The following is a 26,615-nucleotide window of genomic DNA, read 5'->3' on the forward strand; positions in this document are numbered from 1 at the left end:
GCTCTGAGCTGTCACTCAGGAAGAAGTTAGCTTTCTTAAGACTTGCCAAACCCAACTATTCTGCACTGGTCTCAAAACTACAGACACCAATGACATCAAAATATTCCTCTCAAAATACATGCACTGATCTTTTTCTCAAGGACACAGACATCAAGCCCAGGAAACCCACAAATCAGGCTCAAAACTATAATCAACTTGCACGCCTTTCTCACAAAGTTCAACAGGAACTGGTGCTATTTGCTACAACCCTATCTCAAGTCCAGTTCTTGCATACAAGCTATAAAGATCAAAATCTCTCCTGAGGAAATGATTCCTATCCCCAGAGCAGACTAATATTTTCTCCCTTATTTCCCAAAAGGGTCCCATGCATTGAGGCAGCTTCAGAAAGTGAGGTTTACAGGTATTGCCAAAACAGCCTCAACTACAGTGAGAAAACTGGTTCAGTTTGAGTGGGGGAACATGAAGGAATCAAAACTAAGTACTTCCAACTTTTAAGAGTAAAGATTATTGATTTAAGTTCACTCTATCCAGCTTTGCTGGATATTCCTTCTCCTGGAATGTCACTTCCCACAGCAACATGAGGGAGAACTTCTGTCTCTCCCCTCCCATCCCCCAAAGTATAAAGCGTTTAATATTTCAGAGAATGGATGAATTAATTAGCTAGCTCATTTTATAGTAATTTGAAAGTCTTTTGTGACATCTATTTTTATATCTCATTATCAGAATATGTACTTACAACTGCAATTACAGAAAGCAAACACATTGTTTCCTCAATCCCCCAGACATAAAAAGGGCAAGGAAGCTTTCCACCCATAGTCTTACAAAGAGAAAGTTCCTGTTACTCCCCTCTTCTCCTCCCACTTTTCTCCCCCCCAGCCATGAAAGTAACAAAAAAACCCAAAGCAGTATCAATCATGGCCAGTCCCTTTACAATTAAATTACACACAGGCAGAGTGAGGGAACAGATATAAGCATCTCTCCAGATGCCATAAAACATCTAGAATTTGCCTTTATGTGCAAATACCATTTACCATGTGTTCCTAAACCTGAGCACCATACAGTGAAGGAAACAAAAGAAATAAGTTATACTTGAAATTTCAAGTAAGTCACTATTTGATTGATTTAATGGAAAATACTATTTTTGCTAATAACAAAAAAGGGATATTTGCATCTACAAATGAAGTTGGAAAATCAAACATAGGAAATGGGATAATTTCTGCACAATAGAGGTGAGGTAGGGAATTTTATTGAAAATATTTTTTTTTTTTTTTACAAGTTCTTAGAAATAAAGTTCTCTAATCTCACACAAATGTCTGTACCTCAAAAAATCAGCTATGCTAATATGAAACATTTATATTTACAGTTTGCCAAAAGAATATACAGGACTGCCGGTTTATGCGAATACCGAAGTACCAGATCACAGTGAGATACATAATTTCCGCACTTCCACCATTAGGAACAGAACTAAGATTCAACACACACAAGAGTCTCACTATTCTCTAAACCTCCTATCTCACAAAAAGGGAAGATTCTCAATAGTGTTGTAGCAAGGTCTCCACTAATACTTCATTTTACAAATTACATAATGCATGTACTCAAATTTACAACAACAAAAAAACCCTGTAATCAGTGAGGAACAGAATAATAATGTTGTCAATTAGCCTTTTATTGCATTTATTCAGTCATTCACTTGTGAGGCTGATGCTGATCCCATCAATTTTCACTTATTTCAAACACCTTACCCAGGCTGAAATTCACACCACTCACTGATGTGCAGTGGGCAACATTAGTGGCATCTTGTTGCGCATCCACTCCCTCCCCGTCCCTCTCATCCTTCACTACCACCACACCAAATTCAGTTTCAAACACAAAGACAAATACAGTTTCACATATTTACAGTTACAATGAAAACCAAAACCAATGAATTTTATGGACTTTTTTTTTTTCTTTTAAAAGAGAAACCAAAAATCAGTTTGGATCTCAGTGTAGTACAGCAACATTTTGTCCACAAGAATTCGCTATTTCCTAGAATCAAAATAGGAAACTTCTTTTGAGTCAGCACCTTAAGATGAAGACCTATGCTCTTTTCCAATTTGTATTAGACAGGCACTAGTTATCATCCAGACATTTAACTCAAACTAACGACAGTAATTGCTATATATACAGTACTATGTATTGCTTATCCAAAGTGGCTGTATAAGATGCATTTCTTGGCACAACTATTGAAACAGACTTGAAAAAAAATAACGTAGTGCTCTGAAGACTAATTAAGACAATTTACTGCTCTTCCATCCATCTGCCCAAACTGTTGTCTAGGACAGTATATAACAGAGATTACATTTGTTACAAATCAGACCTAATAGTAGAGCTGAGATGGAAAGGAAACAGACTATAAAAGGATAGAAAGTACTCAACAATGCAGAAATGTAACAAAGAGTTTAAATACATTCTGAATGTAGAAAAATAACCAAGTTGGTACACATAATATAGCTTTGCATTTTCTATGGGCCAAGATTTAAGCTTAGATTTAGCAAAGAAGATACTACCGGGATTCCATTTAAATATCCCTTAAGCATAAAAACAGCATCCATAGTTCAAATAAAACTTATTCAAGTAATTACAAGTGTTTGCATTACTGGAAACGGAGTATTACATAGTAATTGATATGCCTGTAGTTACCTAATACAGCAACTACCAAATGGGTAGACACTGAACAGTCTGATCGTTTAAAGCACACTGCAGTAACACAACTGAAAGGGCTATGCTTCAGATGTAGCATCTGAGATGTGCATTATTACACAAGCACTAGGTGAATGAGGTGGCTTAGCAAAAGCATATTTCACACCACGATCACTTTAAATTAAAATAAATCATTACAAACGGGCTGTTGCTACCATATACTGAGTTTGTGTTGAGGTACTTCATAGCTTATGAGTAGTTTTTAAGTAACAACCCAAAAGTCAGTTCACTTATCCAGGCTGAGCTATAGTATTGGCTTTGAGAACATGAGAATATTCACATCTGTCATTTCCTTTTGAAGAGCAAAACATTGTGGGAAGAGCACACAAGCTGTAACACTAACACTTGCAAGCAGATAAAAATGCTAATGATTTCATTTGGGAGACTGATTATTTTTCCCCCAAAGAGCTGAAAAAACCAGAATAAGTATCTTCCAGTTTGATAACTAATAACAAGTACAATGCACAGAAATCAATGATAACTATTTTATTGTTGGAATATAAAGTTGGGATATCAATCGTTTTATTCTTATTTACTGTGAAGACTGTATTCACCTGTAAAAGAAATATGGCATCATGCACAGGTACACTTTCTGGATTTCAGAGCATGGTTATTATTCTGAAATGGTAATGGAAACAGTGAGCCCTGTTTAGTATTAAAATAAATTATGACTCTTTAAAAAAGGATGATTTTTTTTACACAATGACAGTTATGAATTGCAGTTAAGTCACATTAAATCTACATAACCATTTTTAACAGCTCTGTGTCTATTTTACTGCATCAAGCCAATAAACATTTAAATGCACTTCACATCAAGAGATTATGTAAACTTTTATTTTAATTCCTTTTTCCTTCAGAAAGTTAGGGACATTTCAAAGATCTGGCCATAGTCAGTAATTAGAGGCCTACCTGATTTTCTGCCTCACTGGCCATACCACCCAGTGATGACCCTATGTGGTACCAGATACCTCCTCTGGCAAAGTGTCCCTTCTAAGTGGCTTCCAATAAGGCCTACAGTTTTAAGATAAACAAGACAAAGTGCCATCTGTTTGGATAATTGATGGACTCTGACAAGATAAAATAAAGTTATGTGTATTTTGTTATACTTACAAGCAGCTCCAATCCTGAGTATTTATGGTATATCTAAACATACAAAAATGTATGTACATTTTTCTCCACTTTCTTGTAAACAGTTGTCAACATACTGTTTTTAATCCCTTTATCTCTGAAACATGCAAATCATACATACAGTATAAATACACAAGAAAACAATTACACTCATTCAAAAAACTAAGCAACAAAAAGTTGTGGCTGCGGTATTCAAAATCATAAATAATCAATGCTCGAGGCATCCTATGCACCTAAAAGCTGATGTTCATTCTACTGTTCCTAGCTGCAGTTGTAGAAATACTGAGATTTTTGCACCTTCCATGCTATTACAGTATTTATAACACTATCGTATGTGGAGATAAAGACTCAGTTACTATACCTCTTCCTTTCAGAGTGAAGGATAAAGCAGCACTTATACATACTGAAACCATGGCAGCAACAGATGGTGTTGCTACTTCTATATTAGGAAGTTTTCCATTCTAACAATTCTTAAATTAAAAACGTAAAGAAAAACAACTTAAGAATTGACTATATGTTCATTCCTTGGGCACTTAACAGCGAATCCAGCATGTCGAATGTATCTTTGTAGTCCATATGCTGGCTGTTTGTACTGTACTGGTGACTGGCATCAGGACCGTTCTCCACTGGTTTCCTGTCCAGTTTCACGAGGGTGCTGAGATGTCCGTAGCCCACCTGGTATGTGACAGGGGTAGGAGGGGGTAAGGGAAGGTTAAAAACAGAGTTGTGAGAGGATACATACTGCTTAACAGAGGAAGAACTAGATGAACTACCTGAACTTTTGGAACTTTTGCTCATTTTGGAGTGGTGGTTGTGAGAAGCATCGTTGCTGTATAACTTCTTCCTTGAAGAGCTGGAACTAGAGGAATTGCCATCACTACTCAGGCCAAGGCCAACAGGACTCCTCAAAACAGTTGGTGTCAATCCATCAGTGCTATGCTTACTGCCTCCACTATTGCTGCCACCACTATGTGAATGGGAATGCTTATGACCAATGCTGTGGTGGCGATTTAAAGAATGTTCTTTGTGCTTTTCCTTATGCTCTTTGCTAACATGAGGACTCGAATGTTTGCTTTTTCCACTACCCTCATCTGATGAGCTATGCCTTTCTGAAGAAGAAACTTTAATTTTCATCTTCAGCTCCTCCTTACTGGCACCCTTTTCTGTGGGTGGGATTGGAATACGGAGTTTGAGCGAGCCACTCTTTTCCTTCTTATCAGTCAAGTGTTTTTCAGGCTTCTCTGCATTCGCAATAGGAATTTTCATTTTAATAGGAGACGTAACAGAAGTGCTGCTGGCTGGCTGTGCCTGCACGTGCTTTTTATGTGTCTGTTCACCTGGAGTTGCTACATAGTGTTCTCTTACATCTAGTTCAAGGGTTTCTAGTTTGCGTTTCTCTCTGTATTTATCCAAAGACATTTTTTGAGGAATTATTATAGGAGCAGCAACTTGTCCGTGGTGTTTGTTTCCTGACTTATGAGAATATTCTTGTTTGACAGTAGAATGTTCAGCAAGTTTGTCAGGTCTGTGATGCACTCCAGAGTGTAACTGCACAGATGTTCCTTGTTGGAAGTTCATATTATACTGATTAGGAGGTAACCCCTCCTGTTTTTGAGAGTATATTTGTTCCGTCCTTGTTTGTTCTTGATGCTGAGGCCATTCCTGGTGTGATGCCAAATTGTATGAGGTACTTGGCATTCCTGTTGCTAGTATTGCCAAATTTTCAGGTGCATGACTGTCTGGGACAGAAATACTTCCTGAGGTCAGAGGTACCGGTGCAGGAAATGAAGTCGATGGTTTTTGGAAACTTGTGTTTGCAGCTACACCAGTAACTGTATCCACCAAAATGGAATTCTGGACCAAAGATGAACCAAGAAGCGAGTTCTCAGATACCTGTCCATCACCTTTAGGTTTCTTAGCAGCTTGGTTAGCCTGAAGATGTGAGAAAATACAAATCTTAGAATGCTAGTAAAAAAAACCAACAACTAAATTAGCTTAGGATAAAAGCTGACTCAAAGTTTCATCCCCCAGCTGTGCTAGGGGAATAAAAAGCAGCTCATAGTTCTTCTGGGAACTTCTTTTTGCTGCACTGATATAGGAAAATTTCTTACCCTCCAATTTCTAATTCTCTTCAGCCTGCTCGGTGTTTTCTCCAGTATCTGAAGAAACTCGTGAGTTAGTTCTGAGTAGAGAAACAAAGAAGATGTTTTACATCTGAGTTTGTAATAAGTAGGTTCAACTTCTATAACTTTTCTAGGCTTCAGCGGTTGTTAGTGCAGGCTACACATGATTTGAATCATTTAATCAAAATCTCGTTTGACAAGTGCTGAACAAAAAAATAAAGCTACACTGTTTCACTAAGACAGACCTCTAACCACCACACATGCTCTGCAAAGCAGGTCTACATTTCCAGTGTTGTTCATACTCTTGCAGAATCTGCATTTATTAGATGAAAAATTTCCTAGAGGAAACTGTACAAACAAAAGCTCCTGAAGTAACACACCTGTCATCCAGCTTAAGTATTTACTGTGTGAAGTTAAGAAGTTTAGACTTTATAGGAAATTTAAGTCATGGTTTTAGTTACTCCACTGAACTTAAGGAACAACCAGTAATAGCTCTGAGCAAAATATCAGCCATCTGACCCTTTGAAGCACTATTTTAAACAACAGTTTCTGATTTGTGCTCAAGGCAAAGTAGCCGGCTGTGTTTAGAAGGAAAAAAACCCTTTGAAAGTTGTGTGGCCACAAGGAAACACAGATCTCCATACATGTCAGCTTGCATAAAATAATTACTTTTAATTGAAATTTAATTTTACTCATAAGCTAAAAAAATTAGCGACAGAGTAAACCTACTGCAGGTCTAGAAAACTGGCTTCTCCAGAACTCCAAAGCAAGTTAGGGCCACAAAAATGATCCAGGGAATGGAACACCTGTCCTACAAGGACAGGCTGAGAAAGCTGGGGCTCTTCAGCCTGGAGAAGAGAAGGATGCAAGGTGATCTGATAGCTGCCTTTCAGAATCTAATGGGGAGCTACAGGAAAGAAGGGGACAGACTCTTTAGCAGGGCCTGTGGTGATAGAACAAAGGGCAACAGCTTCAAGTTCAGGAACGGTAGATTTAGGTTAGATTTAAGGGAAAATCTTTTACAGCAAAGGTGATGAGGCACTGGAACATGTTTACCTAGTATTGTGGTTGATGCTCCATCCCTGGAGACTTTGAAGGGAAGGCTGGATCAGGCCCTGGGCAACCCAATCTAGCTGTGGTGTCCCTGTTTGCTGCAGGGGAGTTGGACTAGATGGCCCTCAGAGGTCCCTTCCAGCTCTTAAGGATTCTACAATACTATGACTGTAAGTTACAAACCAGATTTACTCCAATTGTGAAAGTGCCTCACCAATTTAATCCACTTGAGTCCCTGTTACACACACCAATGCTTAAGAATTTATTGGGGTTCACTGTGGGCTTACAGAACATCTCACAAGATGCCTGCTCACCACACATGCATAGCCAACAGCCAGATGAGAAGGCAGAGTAGTATTTCAAGCTACAGCTACAACCTGAGGAACCCTAAGACAGAAGCATCTAAACTTACACCTTCAAGTTCATTCTGATTTTGTGCTTCACATGGCACCTGCTTAGATATTCACTTTTAAAGAATTTTGTCATTAAGAAGGAAAAATCTCAGCAAACATGAAATGCAGGGCATGGGGAGCTATGGTGGGCCATATAATGCCTGCACACTTGTACCACTCCTCTGAAACAAGTTCTTCCATCTAGAACTACCAGCAAAGCCCAAAAGATTTGAGAACCCAAATATAACAGGCCTTAAATTCAGACTCCACTGTAGTAAATTCAGTTCCTAAGTCTTTGGAACTTGCCAATCCACAAACTATCAGGATAGCACATTCAACAAGAGAACACCATTTCTGCAATTGTTTGAGAGGCGATACCAAATTGTTAACATAGAATTACCCTTGTTATATTTGGCAGTGTTATGTTATGACTTGAGAACAGTTGTCTCAGTGACAGTGAAACCAGAAATTTGAACATTGATGTACATAAAATTATCAGAACCACATGGATTTGCACACATGTTCCTCTGCCCAGTTTCCTTGTTATGGAAATCATTTAAAAGCAAAACTCTGACCTGCACCTACAAAAGGTACATGGAAATCCCATCCCACAAGTTTAAAAAGATGGGTTCCATAACTGTCTTCCTCAGTTCTTCCCTCTCTTATACCTTTGTCTTATATGAGGATTCAGTATGTGAGATCAGTGAGACTTGTTTTGGGATTAAAGCTATACTCTTACAATACTATGCTACTATTTTTACAGCCACATTCATAAGCATTTGAATCTCAGGATGTGAAAAGGCAGCATCACTTACCATCTAGTAATTCCAGAGTAACTGAAGGATCTACATATTCCCACCAGTGTTTTCCATCAGTTGATACTGGAATCTCCCAGTTGGACCACTTGCAGGCCAAGTGAATGCACACACAAGCTATCACTGTAGGCTTGTATTGAAGACAGAACGTAGTAAGGTGAAGACTGTTGCACACAAATTTTGTAATGAGGAACCAAAGGAAATCAAACATGTAAAACAGGAAAACCAAACAAATCAGCCATTAACATACAGCTTAAGATCATCTGTCAAACAACAGCAGTCAAACAGCAGTACATGGAACAATTTTCTGTTTAAATTCTTAAGATGCCTCACTGCATTAGTAAAACTGAGGGCAAGGCATTTATCTGACAAAATTTAATATAAAGTCTGGTCAATAGGAAATAAAGTCACCATTCATTCTTCTGTACTTAAGTACTATAAAATAAATCAGTGTAATATGGACAATTAAAATGTTAACCACAGTTAAAAAATACAGCTCATTATACAGTCTTTGATTTAGATGATTAGATGAAGATACCCCGAGTTTCACAGAGGCCAAGTGAGTTACTTTTGAGCTTAGCTTTCACCATGCCTGAGTTTGCAGTACTTGTGAACTCAACTGTAGCTTCTAGCTGGCAGCAGCACACAGGCTTTGGTTCAGCTTCACTGATTTATCGCAGCTTAACAGCTGCTTCAAATACTGAAATCTACCCACTAAAGAACCACCAAGAAATATTTGTCTGGAATAATTCTAACCAGCCAGTAGATGTTACATAAATACGAGATAGATCTAATGTAATCCTAATAAAGTGCAATGTTGTCTTGCAAGATAAACTGCAGTCATCAAGAAATCAACACTAAAGCCTACTCTTAAATTCTGTCTACAACAGTCTATCCATACACAGTCTCCATCTGGAATCAATTAACTTCAAATTTATGGAAGTACTTATGTTTTAAAACCAGTATTTAAGATTAAAGAGTTGTTTCTAAAAGAAAGAACACTGGATTACTTCTGGGCTATTTGAAGAGAACAGAAATCAATCAGATAAAAAATTTTTAGTCCCACTACAATTTTATAAGTTAAGATTGGATCAATATATTTAAAGTTAAGAGAAAACTGCCATTAACTAGAAGTGTAAACTAAAAATAGTTTTGTACTTACCAAGATCCTCGAATTTCTAGGTTAAGTTTAGCTCTTTGTAATCTTTAGCTGCTATTCAGGCTACCAATTTTAGACTTATGCACTCACAATCGAGAAAATGTCATCAGAAAGCACCACTACACTTCTCATTGTGCATTTAACCCCTTTGTGCCATCAAGCCCTTGTACAATACACCGCACTGCAAACAGAAAGGTACCACCACTGTAGATGGCCCAGTCTCCTGTCGCAACAAGGGTAAGACACATGTAGGGGGCCCTGCAGTAAAGGAAGCTATAGTGTGCTACAACAGTGCAACAAAGAGGTTCAGGATAACAACCTGTTGGTAGCCATGAAATAGGATGTCTGTGCCAAATCCTTGCTTGCTGTAAGAAAAAGAAAAACAAAGTGATTAAGGATCTGCACCAACTTATCAGGTTCTTTCCAAAATTAAAAGTTTTACCTTCCAAAAGCACCACTTAGCATTTTCATAGAACTGATTTGAATTAACTAGCTAGCCTTTAAAAAGTCTTTCCAAGGTACAGAAGTGTCCATTACATTCAGTAACTGGAGATGGACCAGTCCTTTGGTACGCTGACTCTCCCCTCACTCAACCCACAGAACTGTTTCCTTATCTACCCCACTAAAGCCTCATATATGAAACCACTCTTCTACAAGTACATGATTCCCTCCCCCCACCCAAACAGTGGACTGCAGCAAGGCAGTCTATAAAAACCAATTGCTACAATGCAAGTTCTGCTCTTTGAGAGGAACATGACACTATGGCTGGAGAACCCACCTCCCCCCAATGAAACCTTAACCACGTTTCTCCCCCAGAACCTCAAAACACAGACAGCTCCCAAGCTAGATGGTTAGAAAAACAAGTTTTCTGCTCCCTCTAATCAAGAGCACAGTACTCGTATCATTTTGTTCCACACTTGTTAAACCTGTTAAAGCTTCTGATAAGTAGTAAACAACTGCATTTTAGTCAGAAAAAAAATATGCAAGAGACTGCAACGTACCACAAACGAAAAGCCAATGACTTACACTGTTACAACCATCTAGCATTGACCCCTACCAGTGAAACCCCAGTGATCCTCACTCAAGTAAAAGAACTTACTGTAACATGTACATAATGGGATAGCTGGGCACAATGGTATTAACTGAAGATTGAATGCAGCCTTCATTGAATTCTTACTTTGACGCTATCACTTGAAATCAGTGCTACCTGCAGAAAGTGTATTGTTGAATTTTATGTCAAAGGGTGTACTGTCACAAAACTTTATTTTAAATGATCTTTCGATTAAATTTGAGAAATACTGCAGTGGCCTTTAACATTTATTTTTTTAAAAAGTGTATTAAAATCATGATTTAGCTATTTTTAATGATTGCCAAAGAGTATAAATCAGGTTTTTCTTCGCGCTACGCAGCTAGACAGTGCCATAATCTGAAAAGAACAAGGAAGGAACAAGGTAACAGGATCCATTCCTGCACACAAATTCTGCTAATCCATAATAATCAAAAGGCGAGCAACGTGACAGGGTTATGCTATAATTAGTTTGCAAACTATAATGGTAGTTGTATGCAGATAACCGTGGAGTTCAACCTTTTCTACTCCCTCTCATAAAAAAAAAAAGTGCAAGGCTGAAACTGATGCCTTGCTTTTCTTTTTCCAAAGTAATGTTTGTAATGTTTGAAGGGCCTTCAATAATTTCTACGTTCTGTACAGTTACAGCATGTTGTAATTAAGGGACTGGGCCAAAAAGCTTCTCTACTCTGACTGAAATGGCACTTTCAAAAAAGGAAGAAAAAAAACAGATGCCAGAAAACTTCTATTTAACATCAGCTTGAAAGTTGAGTAAATCAAAACATACCTGGAAGAAAAGAATCACATCTTGAAACACACATTTTTAGCCTCAATTAAAAAAAAAAAAACACAACGTGATAAATACCTTACCTATACTACAAGCAGTATCATACTTGTTTCAATGGATTTACAGCTAAATAACCAACACTGCCAAAATCAGAATGAATTTCAGCTCAGTAATTGAAAGTCTCTGTAAAGACAAGGCACAACTGAAAACAACTGTCCCAAACTCTTCTCTTACATCTAGAGCAGTTTTCCTTCAGTAGAGCCTGCCCACTAAAATTAAAACTAATAAATCCTGGTTCCTATATTTTAGTTCCTTTATAGTAAAGGAAAGTCCATTTCTCTAATCAAATAATTAAGTACAGAGGTTAAAACAAGCCAGCACAGCTTGCCTGTTACAACTTGTAAGATGTAGGATGGATGACTGACATCAGACATTAATTATCAGTTTCAGATTTTTTAAGGTGTGATTTAAAAACCTGCCCTGTCTCACTGCTGCAGAAGCAACCGTAGGGCAGGAGATGACTTGAGATTCCGAAACAGGACCTGCTGTCTGATACAACTCCCAAAAGGGTACTGACTCCAAGAAATTCCAAGTGTGAAGCAAAAAATGCTTTTTATTGGATGTGGTCACACAAATCAACTGATGCAACTCCAAGATATTCTTTTTTTCAGCACTAAGTTATCTTTGATCTGACATGATCATGAAAATGTGATTGCCAAGTTGCCCCTTGGAGCATCGTGGCTGGCTCTGCCTGGGACCCTGAGAAAGCATGCAAACATCCCCAGAAAAAAAGACCAGGGGATAAGCCAATCAATATCAGAAGATGGAAGGCTGCAGAATAGTTCTGAGTAAGAAAAAAAAGCCACAGGCCTCTGAATGGAGCTGTGAGTGGACACTTGTTTTATCCAGGAAGGACTGAGAAGGCCATAGCATAGATTTTTAGGTCTGATCAGTCCTGGCAGCTTTACATTTTTGGAAGCTTCAAGTTTTTAAACCTTGTGAACAGGCCTGTAAAAGACTGAGGTGGAACTTCAGAATGTAAAAGTTGCCCATAGCATGGCTTCAGTACAGCTGGTGTCTAAGATTTTTTCCACACCACTTACTGTACTGATCTAAGTTGTCCTCAGATTGATCTCTTGTGCAGGCTTTATAAGCCTGATTTAACCACACTATGGTGTGTTCGAAGAACTTGACAGTGCAGTTCCCACACATGATTAGTAAGGACCATGGGTGTTGAAGATACTTTATAACCTGCAGGGTGTTAAGAACAATCCTAGAAATTCTTGTGATCCCATCTTCAGTTCCAAAAGAAGGTTGTGTTCCAACACACACACAAAAAAGGGGAGACCTCCCACGATGAAGATAAACAGATAGATTTCTTCCCTTCAAGCTTCACCAGATACAGCTAAGAACAGACTGAGTGTGCACCTGAACTTAAGAGGACATTGTGATGGTCTTGGCACTAGGGCAGTTTCACTGCTCAACTAGAATTTAAGCCAGCAAAGGTAGCGTGGCACCAGGAACAAAATGTTTACTTTTATTTTTCTTCTTCCTTTTTTCTCTTCATCACTGGAGCATCCTTGGAGTGGGCACTGAAGCCTGCTGACAGGCCATTATGGATCCACTACCGCAAATCCCTCAGAGGACCTGTGGGATCCTAAGGATGATGGTCCTGTCTCCTCAGTCTCTTGGCACTGAAGAAGAACAGTGCAGAAAACAGACTGAGCCTACTCCCGTCCTTGACTACTATACTGACTAAACTGTAAAGATGGAATGATTTTATGAACCCATGAACCTCTGAAAACCAGAATGAATAATTAAATACCTTACACCTAAACATCCTGAGTCAATATACATACACACACATCCAGTCACCCCTTATCAACAATAACCCATTTTGTCTATTATGCTTTTTAGAAGGCTTTCAATCTTAGAATGAATTCAACTTTTCCTTTAGTAGTAAGTTAAAGCAGATTTAAGTTTATCTGCACCAGTTTCCACTTACTAGATCAGCTTCCAATACTTTTTTTGTCTGGAGGGTCTTCTGACAAAGGACTTTACTGGAACTTTTTGAACCTCATCAACAGAACATCATTTTTTAAAGGAAATATCTTACACAGGTAACAGTGAGAGCATAAAGCATACTGCTCTAGATGCAAGATAGCAAGAAGTGATAAAGCAAATCGGGCATCTTCTTAGCTACTTCATTAAACTTAGATTTTAGCCAGCTTTTCTGAGGGAGCAGGGCATTTTCTTCTGACATGGTAATTCAGCGCACATGTGCTGAGTCAAAAAGCCTTGTTAAGTCTGCTCAGGACATGTTAAGTCCTCTGCTAACTTTGTACCCTCTGACAGTTAAACAATCAGCCAAATTATCTTCTTCCCTTCCCTCTCCCCTCAAAGATACCATTGAAGGTTTTGATGATAATAATCCTAGATGAGTTAATCTCCCTTAATACAAAGATGAGCTTACTTTGCCTTCTGGAATAATGATCAGTACTGCACCAAGTAACCTACATTGCTTTAACTTCTCAATCAACCCCTTTAGCACTAAGGGATTACCACAGGCTGTGGTTTTCAGGATACGCTGAAAGCTTCGGGACTGGATACCCAAGCCTAGCACCTACCTACCTTAAAGCAACACTGTCCAAAAAGTAGATGTTAAAAGAGAAAACTAAAATCATATCACAGTATCTTTGCCAGAAATCCATCATTATTCACTCAATACATACAGCTAACATTCCATAGTAATTATTCTCTACTTAACTTTCAAGCATCACTACATTTTTCATATTTCGTGTTTTAAACTTACAGATTTTCCTTTTTTATTTTTATTTTTTTGCCATGTTTTAAAAATTAGGTATCCAAGTTTTGTGATCACGGCCCATACCACCCCCAGGAGGAGGATATGCCAGCAAGAACTCTATTGATATATGTACACACACTAAGAAGCACACCTACCCAGCTTAGTAGCTTTTCAAGCATCAATTGTACTAAATTCACCTTGCACCAGTTCTTGAGGTGTGCAGACTTCCAGCCCTCAGTGAAGTCTTCAGATTTCAAAATTTCACATAATTTTGAATTTTAAGTATTTTGTTAAACTGCACTGACATTAATACTAGCTTTGCATTTTAAGGTTTTAATCATAACATGTACCTTCAGTACACAAACTGTTAGTACACAAAAGCAGCATACAGCACACACAGGAACAGCTGAACTTTAGAGCAGTATCTACCCCTGACTAAAGGAGATGAAGTTTACATAACAGTGTGACTGTTTGTAAGCTTCCATCAAACACACCCGGTGTATGTGGAAGTCCTGAACTAGCTACACTACTGCTTACCACCCCTTCCCTGCTCCCCCCCAGACACTGAGATCACATGCAGGGGCTTCACATATTTCAGTGAAGTGTGCTTACATTTATGTTGACCAACAGCTAAGAAAACTATTGCAATCTAAATAATGCAATCTATTCAGACACCAGCTGCAATTATGCGCTGAGTCACAATCAAATCTGGACAGAACGCAAAGATGCTCTAATAGCAAAGATTGCAATAATGCTACTTTATATGCAAATAAACTACATACAACACCAGCTCTCCTCAACTTCTAGTAAGCTACTTCAAACTGAGAAACTCTTATTTCCTTCAAAGAACAACCTTACTTCTAGAATTACTACAGAACAGACCTAAGTCTACCTGGTTATGTTGTACCTACCCTTCCGATATTTTACAGGGGGAGGAAGATCTTTGAAGAACTTAAACTTAGCTATTTTTCACCAAGACAACAGTTAATGACTAAAGGTTAGCAACTACAGTCTAATCATTTCCAAGCATTTAAATTAAGGAGCATGTTTTAAAGCAAGAAGTCTATTATATGAGCTTTTTCAATTGATTCCCCAGTACCCATCCCCTACCTTATGATTATTTAAGTTGTGAGGGAAACAGACTTAGGAACTAAATGTGTGTCAAAGCTCAACAAAAACACTGAGAAGATTTCTAGCTAGAGTCTCATTCATGGACTGCATGCAAGTTAGAGGATGCAGAAACAAAAGGTTGGGCATTTGTTACCACCTAATCCAAATCAGTACACTACTTTAGAAAAACAATTAGTCACATCATTAAGTATTTGCATGCAATAGCAGACCTGCTATGTACTCTGTATATCCCACAGCTTGGGAGATTTGCTAAGGTTGAAAGCTAGCATTAGCCATTAACACAAAGACTAACTGTAGAACTACTTCAGAGTGAAAAGCAACCCAGAATTTAGACTACAACTAATAACTGCTTTGTAATTTGAAAAGACATGGAACAGATCGCTCAACCAAATGTAATAAGCAAAAAAAAAACAACCATAAAGTACAGAGAAGTGGACTCTTCATCAAACTCTAGATGTTAAGAGCAGGCTTTTAGGAACTAGCTTTAAACAAACTTTGGACAGCATAGTAGAAGATCATATTATACAAATAACATCTTCAAATTCCACTATAAAGGCAAGAAAAAGCGCTTACACAATGGGATAAAGCCACTGACCTCTCACTAATTGCGTGCATTTCACAACATCTGTGTGCGGATGTTCAATGGTAATCTCAAAACCTTAAGAGTTAAGAACATATTTTAGAACAACACATTTTCATCTGTAAAATACACAGAAAAGAAAACCCTTCCTTTGCCCAAAGACTTAATACTTGCTAAACCTTCCTAACACAGATCACAGATCACTCTTTAAGTACTTCCTATTCTGCATAATTTCATATTTTTGAATATTAAACAGTAGAGCCCTTCAAAGATCAACATTCTTGCATTACTCTCAAGTTCTGTATAGTATCTGTGAAGCTACTCTATTTTTAAAGTACAACATACCAGCAGTTCCCAGTACATTTACAAGGCAGTACAAGCTGTATCACAGACACTGAAATATGTGCACATGCATGCACTTTATTCAGTCATTTCTGGCACTAAGAGATGTGTTGCACCCATGAGATCACCATCTAGGACAACTTACAGGCCAGCTGCTGCACAAACCTGCCTCTGTTTATAAAGCTATTTTATAAATGGGATCACTACTATTAACTTTTTTTTTTTTTTGACATTACTTTACAGGTAAAACAATTTCTTATCAGATGGAGTTACCTGAATCCATTAAACAGTAACAACACACGTTCTGATGTTCAGAGGCAGTAACCCTACTCAATCACATTTTTCCATTAAAGTCAAAATGGGAAAGAACATTTAGCATAAAGCTTCTACCACTTGCTTCAGAACAGACACAGCTAACTTTAGTACACTCTGCCTCACATAAAGAAACATCAGCACCATTACTACTATTTGGAAGGGTATACTTCTTTACTCCATCAGACTGTCCAAAACATTTAACAGGTACTGGTATAGCATTTTTCTCCAGACAAACACAATACAGAACTAGATTCACAAGTTACATGCAAAAACTAGTGAAATTTTAGTATACCAGCAGTGCAATAAAAAAAAAAAAAAGAGCTACCTGGGTCCCATTACTGGTTCATGAGAAGCTGGCTGCACGAAAGGTATTTAGAAAGACATACCTAAAGTTTGAAGCATTATTGTTTCAAGTATAACCAGCTCTTGAGCTTGCTGAAGATATGCCTGAAACAAACAAGCAAACATGTCAAGACACAGGTATTTATTGTCTCAGTATTTCAATTATACTCTTCCTTTTTAACTAATAGGCATGATCAATACAAATGAAAGACCCATGCTATAGAGCACTGACGATTCAGAATACTTTGCTGTATCTATTAGTATGTTATTGCAAAATTCCTTATACCAGCTTAACCACCCGTCACAGTAAAATTTCTTTACCTTGGATTTGATAATTCTAGTAGAGTATTTTTTTGGAACATGGAGGATGTTGTACGTGTTGTGAAGGCTTGCAAGTGCAAATAAAGTATCTCTAAACAGGTTATGACAAGTACATTAAAATACAGCTGACCGTCCCCAACCAGCCTCGTTCTGGGCTCAAGTATATATCTAATACAGCTCCGTGTGTCACTCCAAGAACTAGAAGCATGGCAAATAGTTTTCATCGTCAGTTCAGGTCCAGCAGGGTGTAACTAGCTCAGCCTGACCTTTAAGCAGAGTAATTTTGGTGCATTTCCATCTTATTTCCTCATACATATGGTTCTAAGAAGCATCATAAAAGGAAATAAAATGGGAGCTATTGGATGAGAACTGTACAGAGTCCAGCAAATGCAAAGAAGACCAAATGTACAGCAGAGATGACGCCTACATGGCATCCCTGAGAACACAGTTTAGATGATGGCACACAGTAAGCCTCAGATTAAATATTTTTGTCAGCATCCTGGACTGTACATGAAGCATGTTACTTATGGAACCATACTTGAAACCTATTTAACGTCTTGTGGAGACTCCTACTATACCAGTCTTAGCAATAAAGCAAGTTAAAGGAGGAGCAGTCTCTCCAATTGTCATAACTCAGTATAGCTAATTGAGGACGAGAATACTTAAGTAATACAAGAGATCCATATTACTTAATAGTTCAAACACTTGTTGTTTTTTTTTCTCGTGTAGATAGCAATAATCCAGTCAAGACAATGTAGCAGCTCATGACTTAAAGCGTCATTCATCTGATTATCTTTAAAACCACGACTTTGACCTACATCACACTTTGTATCCAGTTGTGGCTCATGAGGATGAAGACACGCATTTACTACTTTAATAACATGTTCCAGCTTCCGTGGCTGTTCTTCCACTTTTGCAGCCAAGAACAATGCCGTAGGAGATATAATCTGAAGAAGAAAAACACGTAAACTTCTTACAAATAATTTTCAATGGAGAATGTAAGCTAGCAGTTAGAAAAAGTTTAGAAGTTGAATTTTGTTTGCTTTTAAGCAGCTCCAAAATCATGAAAATTGGTAAAAGAAACTCATCATGCTTTAATTTGTTAAGTGATGCAATCTTCCCAGCAGTATGAGAAAGGAGTAGCATAAAAGCTAAGTCACATCATATTAAGTAAGATATGAGATCAACCTAATTCTAGTCCAACATAAAATAGATTTAGTCCAGTAGATTTAGTCACACCAGAACACACTTTTCAAGTTAAATACACTTGATAAGAAAGTTCATCTAAGTTCTAGCATAGTAATGAGCCATTACAGCACTCCTTCAATAGTCAAAGAAGTTGAGATCAAGTTCTTATAGCACGTTTCTCCTAAAAAGCAAGCAACTTGGCAGAGAACTTTGAGAAAACAGCTTTTTATGTAAATATAGGTTACACAAATACAAGTACAGTAAGCATAACATCACAGCACAGCCACTGACTAATCAAAGAATTTTATTCTGGAAATTTTACTATATACCCAGTGGTATCTAGAGAGCAAAGCACAAAGACTCACAAAACACCAGTTACATAACATGTTAGCAAAGATGAGTTACATATGGAGATAACAATTCCATAGAACTCTGGGTATCCTATGTTGACAGCAAAACACCAGTTCACAGTTCCGTATCACTGCAATGAAATGGAGTTTTTATGCCCAGCTGTCTGCTATAATAATTGATTTGTACACAAATATGGTTAACCACAAATGACTTAAAAGAATCAGGGTCCTCTCTGTATGCAAAAATTGCCGACATAAAACTCCAATAAGAATGATAGCAGAAATCTTTATGCAGGTATCATCAGACTAGTTAAAATGAAGCATTTAGTATTTCAAAAATAGCTGCTTGGCGAGTGTTTACTTAATGCACAGTGCTTGTAGTGCAAGTATTGGACTTCTCATTTAATCACCCCATAGAACTAGGCTGAATGAGTTGAATCATGGTCATACTTCCCCCTATATGGTATTTTTTCTTTGTAAGTAGCCCTTTGCTATGCCAAAATGAAACATCTGGTTAAAAAAAACAACAACAAAAAACCTCCCATTATATGAAGGACTGCAATGAGCTAATCAGAATGGAACACGCAGTGATTACCTATAGCATTTAAGGAGGCAAAAAGTACTGCCCTGATACATCTGAAAGTTCCTCACATCCCTCTGAAATGTCCACTTGGATCTTAAGTAAAACTTGCAAGATGGCAGATTAAGGAAAAACTGACACCCTAAGAAAAGAAGGCGAGGTACCCTCTGAGGGACAGAAGTGTGTCAACAAAAAGGCCTAATACTATTAAAACCCCACCCAAATCCACAAACTAACAAAACAATAACGAATAATTCACAGGGAGCAAATTCTTTCACAACTGAGACAGAACTCCATTTTTAAGAAACTTGTAACCTAACCCTTAGAAATGGATGAACAAAAAAAGCCTGATGCCAAGCAGTGCTGAACAAGGCCACGTTAATACTCTGCTTTAACATCCTGATGGTTTTTGAGAAATTTATACCCACACCGTTTGAAATAAAGGCATGAAATTCTGGAAGAAATTCCCCTTCCTAGGATATATTAATTACCAGCTGCCTCAGTTAAGCCAGGGGACAAACCTTTAAACACAACATGCAGCTCCTACAACAGGGCCAGCCTAATAGCAAGGATTATGGTCTCAGAAACAATCCTGACCCAAATTAGCAGAGGCCCAGCTACCCACAGAAACCTAAACTGCTGAGAAGGAAATTGAAAATAGTTAATAATAGAGTTGTAGAGAAACAAGTTTGTCAGCACACTGGACAAACACGACAAGGTATTCATAAGGGCACCACACAGACTAACAGGCTCCATTTTTTAACTCAATAAAGACAATGATGTAGACTTTGATGGACTGAAAACTGAAACTGCTGTGGAAAGGACACAGCACAGTGAAGCCACTAAGGAAAATAAACAAAGTTATGTGCACATGGAATCAGAAATGGGCTGAACAGTGAGAAGTTTCCAAAGACAATTTCCAGCTTTTCATGATGGTGATTTTTGTTTCTAAACCAGATATTTGCAGCAGTGCCTTACAGCTGAGGTGAAGAACAGCAGAAGCTGATTTTGCCTACCCAGCCAAAGCAGTTGCACTGTTGTCCCTTCCCTTCTGCCTTACCATCCCCTCCAAGGATAACATCATCCCTAGTTCTGACATTCAGGCCTTCATTTCTCTAGCTTTGCATAGAAGCATAATTCAAATATATCCAACAAAATTGGAAGGTGAAATTCCAAATCCCACATGTGGAACTTTCCAAATTTACTTTTTTGAAAACCATAACTACCAGCAATTATCACGGAAATATTCACAGTTCAGAATATTGAACCAAACCACCAAGAACTACACAACTAAGTTACCAGCTGTAATTTACCAAGAGGTGTCACTTCTAGTCAAGAAGCCTCCTCACCAGAACCATACACAAAACGGTCCTGCAGGCTGATACAAGTCAACCGGTATTTAGCTCTGGTTCATCAGAAATCTACATACACCACAATTATCTACTTCCTTAAAGGAAGTGTTGGCTTCTGGCCAAAGAGTTTCAAGTCTCTGTCTTGTCTAGAACTAGGTTTCACTTTCCCAGTTTGCAGCAGGTCAGTACTTTTGTCTCCCTTGATTTGAGGAAAACAAAACCCTAATAAAGTTCAGGACTTGGCATGCACAGTCTTCAGCGAAGAACACATTGCCTGCTACGTACATAGCTTCAAAATTACTCATCCAGCTTCCATTCACTCCTTATTCTTAGAAGTGGCAGAAAAAGCAAAGTGGAGCAAAAGAGCAGTATTAAACACAGACGTGACAAAGCTGTAAGCTTCTTATAAACAAGCACCTCCATTTGACATAAAGCCAAATAATTTAAATAAGTTACCACGCAACCAACATATGTAAGGTTTGAACAACATCTTCATTCATGAAGTCACATCCCACTTCCTACTAGCTCAGAGAATCAGAAACCAAGTGCCAAGGAAATAAAAACACAAAACATACAAGCCTCATTATTATGACAGCCAAAGGGCATTATACAGCAAGTTTTATTGGTAGAAGTGGTACAAGTCCTTTTTCACAGTAAAAAGTACAAGACATCTGGTAAAAAACAGTTGCTACAAGGAAGACATTTGGAATCATCTCAGAATACACCTCTAGTGGGCACACAGCTCTCTAAGAACCCCCTCTCCCTTTCCATGTCAGTATTACCACGTTTATAAACTTTATGTACTTTATGTAGTTAAGACAGTAAGTGGGTCCAGTCTATGATGGAGCAGCAAATGCCACTCTAAAAGCTGAGAGGTTTTGCCTTCTTTTTTTTTTTTTTTAATCATTACTACCAGCAGCTTAAATTCTGTAAAAAGAACCAATTTATTAAAACGCAAGAGGAAAAGCAGCTCAAGCATCCAAGAACAGTCTCTCTAAAGGTTGGCTTGTATTATGAAAGTCCTGAGAACTTGCACAGCTGCAAAATCAATTATTTAATATTGCAGTTTGGATGGGGTACGGGAAACAGGATGGGAACAGAGGAATGGGAAACCAAAGAACCCCCCATCCCCTGCACACTCAACTCACCTACCTTGCACTTCAGGAAAAATTCCTTCTGTAGTCTCTCTTTGGGCACTTTACTGTGTCCCACTGCGTGGTACAAAAGAAACTTGACATCATCAGCTAGTTGTTTGGTGTTCCACATGGCATTTCAGGATTAGATTTAAAAATACAACTACCATTTGGATGCCTTACCTCTCATCTCCAACATACCACAGATTCCTTCTGTTCTTGAAATCACAGTGTACCAAATAACACGCTTCTATAAGTCACATTTGCTATATAGTATCAGATAAAGTACTACAGGAAAAGTAAAACAATTCTGTAAATACTATTTAAGATGTTTTAAGGTATCACTGTAACAGGCTCACACTTTGTACACAAGCCAGCAAACTCTCCCATCCCCTGATCTTAGCACATTTCTGCTCAGCAAACCAAAGTTGCTACGCCCCAGTTAATGCTAACACAGAATAATTTGTTCTTCTGCTGAGAAGATTCATACTGCAATGTGATTTGCATGGCTAGATTAGTAGTTAGCACATATTTCTGTTTACCAGCTTCAAGCAAGTTTCCACCATGCTGCTGGAGCACATCAACTGTGCAGGGTCTCGCCCTGCTGTGCATTTGTTATTGATGCTGGAGTCATTGTAACCGAGAGTAAATTCTTTGAAGATAAACCATAGTATTTGAAAAGCTACTTGATAACCCCCAGCAATTCTCTAGAAATATGGATCGTTGGTGTTTGGGGCAGTAAATGCAATATATTCAAAATGGACAGGCCACTTTGCTATGTCCCACCCCATGGCTCTACTGACTGAAAACACTGTTGTTAATTCTGTTCCCTACTCACAGATGATTCTCAAAATCTTGAAAGCACGCAGAATTATTAAACAGTAATTTATTATATTTAAGAAAAAACCAACAGATTTAGCATAACTTCTATTCACTAAATTGCCTTCCATTACAAAGTTTCTTTATTAAAACAATGAAGTCTATATGACATGACATGCGTATTGCCATAACCCCACAATCATACATGAACATAAACACTCAAGTGCTTATAACTCAGTGAAAAATATTAACCTACCAATAAAGCAAGAGAACAGTCTAAATTTTCCTTCAGTGGGAGACCATAACAAATTCCAACCAGTGCCTGTCTAATTTCCTATCCCCTGCCTTCCTTCTTTCCACAGATAAATATCACTGCATGCACAAATGAAGAAACACGACTGACTCCCTCCATAGACCATTTTAGCCAGGTCTCAGCTTCAAGACCAACAGTACTTTATTATTTAACTTCCAAGGATTTGTTTCTTCTTGCAGCGGATAAACACTGTTAACTTTTTCAGCTTGCCAAATACTCTGGAGATTTGATATTAAGTATTTATCACAGTACTTGGCTTTTGCTTTCTCTACAGATGGTAGAGCAGTAAGAAGTTTAAAAGCAGCTCACACTGAGACCACCCCTTCCTCCTAGAAGAATAGGGGGAAAAAAGTAACTTCTCCATCAACACACACAAAAAGCTACTGTCTGGTCTCATTAAGAACTAGAGAACGTTATTCTACAGGAACCAGCATTTCCCTGTGCTGACCTGCAGCAGAACTAGCTTTTAACTTTCACCCGAATACCTGAGATTAAATGTAACAACACACTTTCTTCTCCTTGGAGTTCCAATGGCATTCAACCATTTCATAGCTCACTTGTGAATTGTGAATATATTCTAAGGCTTCGTTTTCATAGGAGGGTACTACGTATCCAAGTAGCACCACGCTTCCTGTTCTGTGCGACCTGGCATTTTCTAGCATCTGGTGAAAACCAAAACACAGCAGCTAAAAACCAGAACACAGCAGCTAAAGCTTCTTGCTACATAAGTCTACACTCAACTACTAGCTGGGAGGACAAGCAGTAATCCAGCAGGCGGTGCGGGACAACACAAGCTCTTGCTGAGCCACCTCTCCATTCCAAGCAACTACCTAGCTTACCAAGTCCACAAACAGCCACAGAAGGCTCTGAATGCAGCACCAGCCCCAGGTTACTGCTACACAGTAGCACCATACACAGAGAAAGACAGGACAAATGTTCTACTGCCATCCCTTGATTAATTCAGAAACGCTTCTAAAGGACATACTGATCCTTAGGGTTCCTTCCAACCCAAACCAGTCTATGATTCCATGACATTTAATTACAAAGCCCGTTGGAACTTATTTGCATGTGTGCTACTCTTGGTCTAAAATGAGAAAGCAGTTCTAGGAAAGTACCCCTTGATTTGTACATACACCCATTCAACAGATACCACTCTATGAGCAAAACATACATTACATATTTCTTCCTGTTCAAGTTCCCAGACTGATGGAAGCTTATCTCAGGCTGTGCTTACAGGCCTAGCTATTATCCACAAGACCAGTAACACTGCAGTCTTAGTGCCAAGCTGGCAGCAGCAGTTTGAACTCACCACAAGTTTTGCACAAAAATAATTCCATACCTTTCTGAAGTGTGTCTATAGCCTGATACATGTGCCTTGCTCAATAAACAGCAAACAAGACACCCATGTGCTTACCAGAATCAACAGAAATGCAACTTCAGACAAAGGATACCACTGTAACCCACTGTGATCAGTACCTGCCCACATTCCAGACAGTGCCAAGCTACCTCTTGGTAGACCAAGATCTTCCCTGTCCTAAATCTTAACATCTATCACAGTGCATTTATTGCTTTCACCAAAGCAAGCCAAGGTCTGAGGAAGACCATCCTCATCACTTAATGACGTCCCACTATCGCCATTCACCGTTCTTGCAAAGTCAGTACTACGTCCTTTAAAAACTAACAAAAAGCCACAAGAGAAGTGATGAAAGGAGCCTACAATGCTCTATTATTTTTTCTAATACCTGCATCTGATACACTGGATGTTAAAGTAATAATCTTCAAGTCCTCAAAATGGTATCTTAAATTCCATGGTTACTTAAAGAAAAACACAGCACAAAAATAGTATTTCTACTGAAGGATTCTGGTCTTCATATCACATACAAGTATTCAAACTCTGCATTAGCACAAACAGGAGTCAGTGTTTTCTTATGAGCTGTGAAGGTTTTTCATGTCTAACTTATTGTAAAACGACTTGAAGACAAAAGTGGCTAAGTGCACTTCTGTTAGTTTTCAACAACAGATGCATAACCAATACAAGCATATCACAGCACGCCAGCACTGCCACTCCATTCACTAGCAGCACACTCTACACATCAGCCTTTTGCACCACAGCGCACGAGTGCCAGCCAGATCCAAACCACCCGAGTACATTTTGAGGTGTCTGCTGATGGCAGTTCGATACAGTTACTCGGACCTGAAGAGAAACGATCACTGTTGGACCTAAACCACTGACACAAAGCCAGAGTGCCTATAAACACATCCAGCTTCACAGCCCAGCCCAGCAATACAGCACGTGTCAGCTGTACCGTCGAAACTACGTGTGTCTGACCACCACATATAAAGCCATACTTACATTCCGATTAAATTTCGTGAAGGAGTGATGCATGTAAAACCTGTGCATGTAAACAATCGCGGTGTTTATCGTAAGCTGAGATCTGGTGCGCTGAATGAAGGAACCAACAACAATAACAAACGGGGATGTTGCTACGCGCTGCCTTCAGCCAAGCCAGCCGGGCACGGCAGCCGGCCCGGAGCCCCGCCAGGCGGGCGGGCAGCAGCGCACAGCGGGACCCGCCGCGAGGGGAGGGCGGCTCCGAAACAGCCGCTAGTAGCTGATAGCAGCACTTCGCTACGGGATGCGAGGCTTCGGCCCGCTTTGTTAACAGCCCGACGTGCGGACAGCCTACAGCCTACAGGCGCCGAGCGCAGCCGGACCCGGCCGCGACGTCCAGAGCCCGGCGAGGCCGCGCCGACAAAGCTCACACGCGGCCCCGCCTCCCACCGCATCCCCGGGCCCGACCCCGGCAGCGGGCAGCGCCCGGCGGCTCCCACACACACGTGCGCGGAGCTCCTCCCGGCGGAGAGCGGCCCCCGCGCGCCCCGGCCCGGCCCTCCCCGCCCGGCCGCCGCCGCTCGGATACACGTTGAGGCGCTGGCCCATGTCCTGAATGAGGTTGGCCGCCTGCTGCCGGTACGAGAGCTCCTTGTCGGCCTCCACGCCGCAGCGCCGCGAGGGCGTGTTCTCCAGCTGCTCGCGGCTGAAGAACCAGCGCGAGGCCGCCGAGGAGCCGCCGCCGCCCCGCGCCGAGGTGCCCGCGCCTGAGCCCGCCGCCGCCATGACACTTCCTCCCCCTCCTCCTGCGGCCCCGCCCGCCGGCGGCAGCGCCGCGCCCGCTTCCTCCCTTCCGCCCTCCATGGCGGCTCTCGCGAGACTGGCCGGCCCGCCGTCTATCTACTCTCGACCATAGAGTCCGGCGGCGCCGCGGCAAGAGCGCCGCCACGCTCGCGTGCGTTGGAGAGGCGGAGCGTCACGTGGCCTGTGAGGAGTCATGGCTCCCACGGCACGTGACGCGCGGAGGCCGCCCCGCCGAGTGCGACGACCGGAACAGCTACGCAATGTCCGCAGCCGGCCCTGCTAAAGAGCCGGCCTCTCGAGTACGGAAATGGCTGGCTGAATACGGGCTGGCTGAATACGGGCTGGCTGAATACGGGCTGGCTGCCCGGCGCTGATTGGCTCGGCGCTCAGTGCCGCTCGGCTCGCGCCGTGTGAGCGCGGGAGCGTGAGTGAAAGGGTCGGCAGGAAGGCCGCGAGCCGCCCGTCCGCCCGCAGGGTTCTGTGCCGCGGCCGGCGGGTGCGCCGCACCGACATCGTGCAGTGCACCATGATAGGTTCAGTAGCCGCTTGGGATCGCGGAGTCAGTGTCCGCGGGAACAGACAGGTACTGCTCAGTGCGGGGCCTCACGGCCGGGCGCTGCCGTGCGGCAGAACGCGAAGGGTGAA

The 26,615-nt window shown here is 40.2% G+C and overlaps 2 protein-coding genes across 5 annotated transcripts in view; one reads left to right on the forward strand and one right to left on the reverse strand.

The window, feature by feature from the left end:
• The window catches only part of MAP3K19 (mitogen-activated protein kinase kinase kinase 19), a 17,894-nt gene extending 14,346 nt beyond the window's left edge, over positions 1 to 3,548 (forward strand). The window contains exon 10 of the mRNA XM_072342128.1: positions 1,364 to 3,548. The gene's annotated coding sequence lies outside the window, so the exon portion shown is untranslated. The remainder of the gene's footprint in view (positions 1 to 1,363) is intronic.
• Positions 1,273 to 26,121, reverse strand: CCNT2 (cyclin T2). Of its 4 annotated transcripts, XM_072342134.1 has the most exons (10): positions 25,756 to 26,115; positions 25,188 to 25,269; positions 17,918 to 18,046; positions 16,823 to 16,883; positions 15,795 to 15,857; positions 9,729 to 9,774; positions 8,251 to 8,414; positions 5,979 to 6,049; positions 4,641 to 5,799; positions 1,273 to 4,542 (listed from the first exon to the last, which is right to left on the reverse strand). In XM_072342134.1, the coding sequence occupies exons 1-10, from the start codon at positions 26,028 to 26,030 to the stop codon at positions 4,478 to 4,480; spliced, it is 2,115 nt and encodes a 704-aa protein (XP_072198235.1). In that variant the 5' UTR covers positions 26,031 to 26,115; the 3' UTR covers positions 1,273 to 4,477. The 4 variants fall into 4 exon arrangements, with proteins under 4 accessions (XP_072198235.1, XP_072198233.1, XP_072198234.1 ...); XM_072342132.1 differs by having other exon boundaries at positions 3,218 to 5,799; positions 25,756 to 26,121; XM_072342133.1 differs by lacking the exon at positions 15,795 to 15,857 and having other exon boundaries at positions 3,218 to 5,799; positions 25,756 to 26,121.
• Positions 26,122 to 26,615: the final 494 nt, after the last annotated feature.

The sequence above is a fragment of the Excalfactoria chinensis genome, chromosome 7 (genome assembly GCF_039878825.1).
Source record: "Excalfactoria chinensis isolate bCotChi1 chromosome 7, bCotChi1.hap2, whole genome shotgun sequence".
Classification (NCBI taxonomy): Eukaryota; Metazoa; Chordata; class Aves; order Galliformes; family Phasianidae; genus Excalfactoria; species Excalfactoria chinensis.

Coding starts and splice junctions, on each gene's coding strand:
- CCNT2 (XM_072342132.1), bottom strand. CDS start 26,030: ATGGAGGGCGGAAGGGAGGAAGCGGGCGCGGCGCTGCCGCCGGCGGGC. Junction 9,775..15,794: donor ATGCACGCAATTAGTGAGAG/GTCAGTGGCTTT, acceptor TTTTTCTTACAG/CAAGCAAGGATTTGGCACAG. Junction 6,050..8,250: donor TACTCTGGAATTACTAGATG/GTAAGTGATGCT, acceptor TTCTCTACTCAG/AACTAACTCACGAGTTTCTT.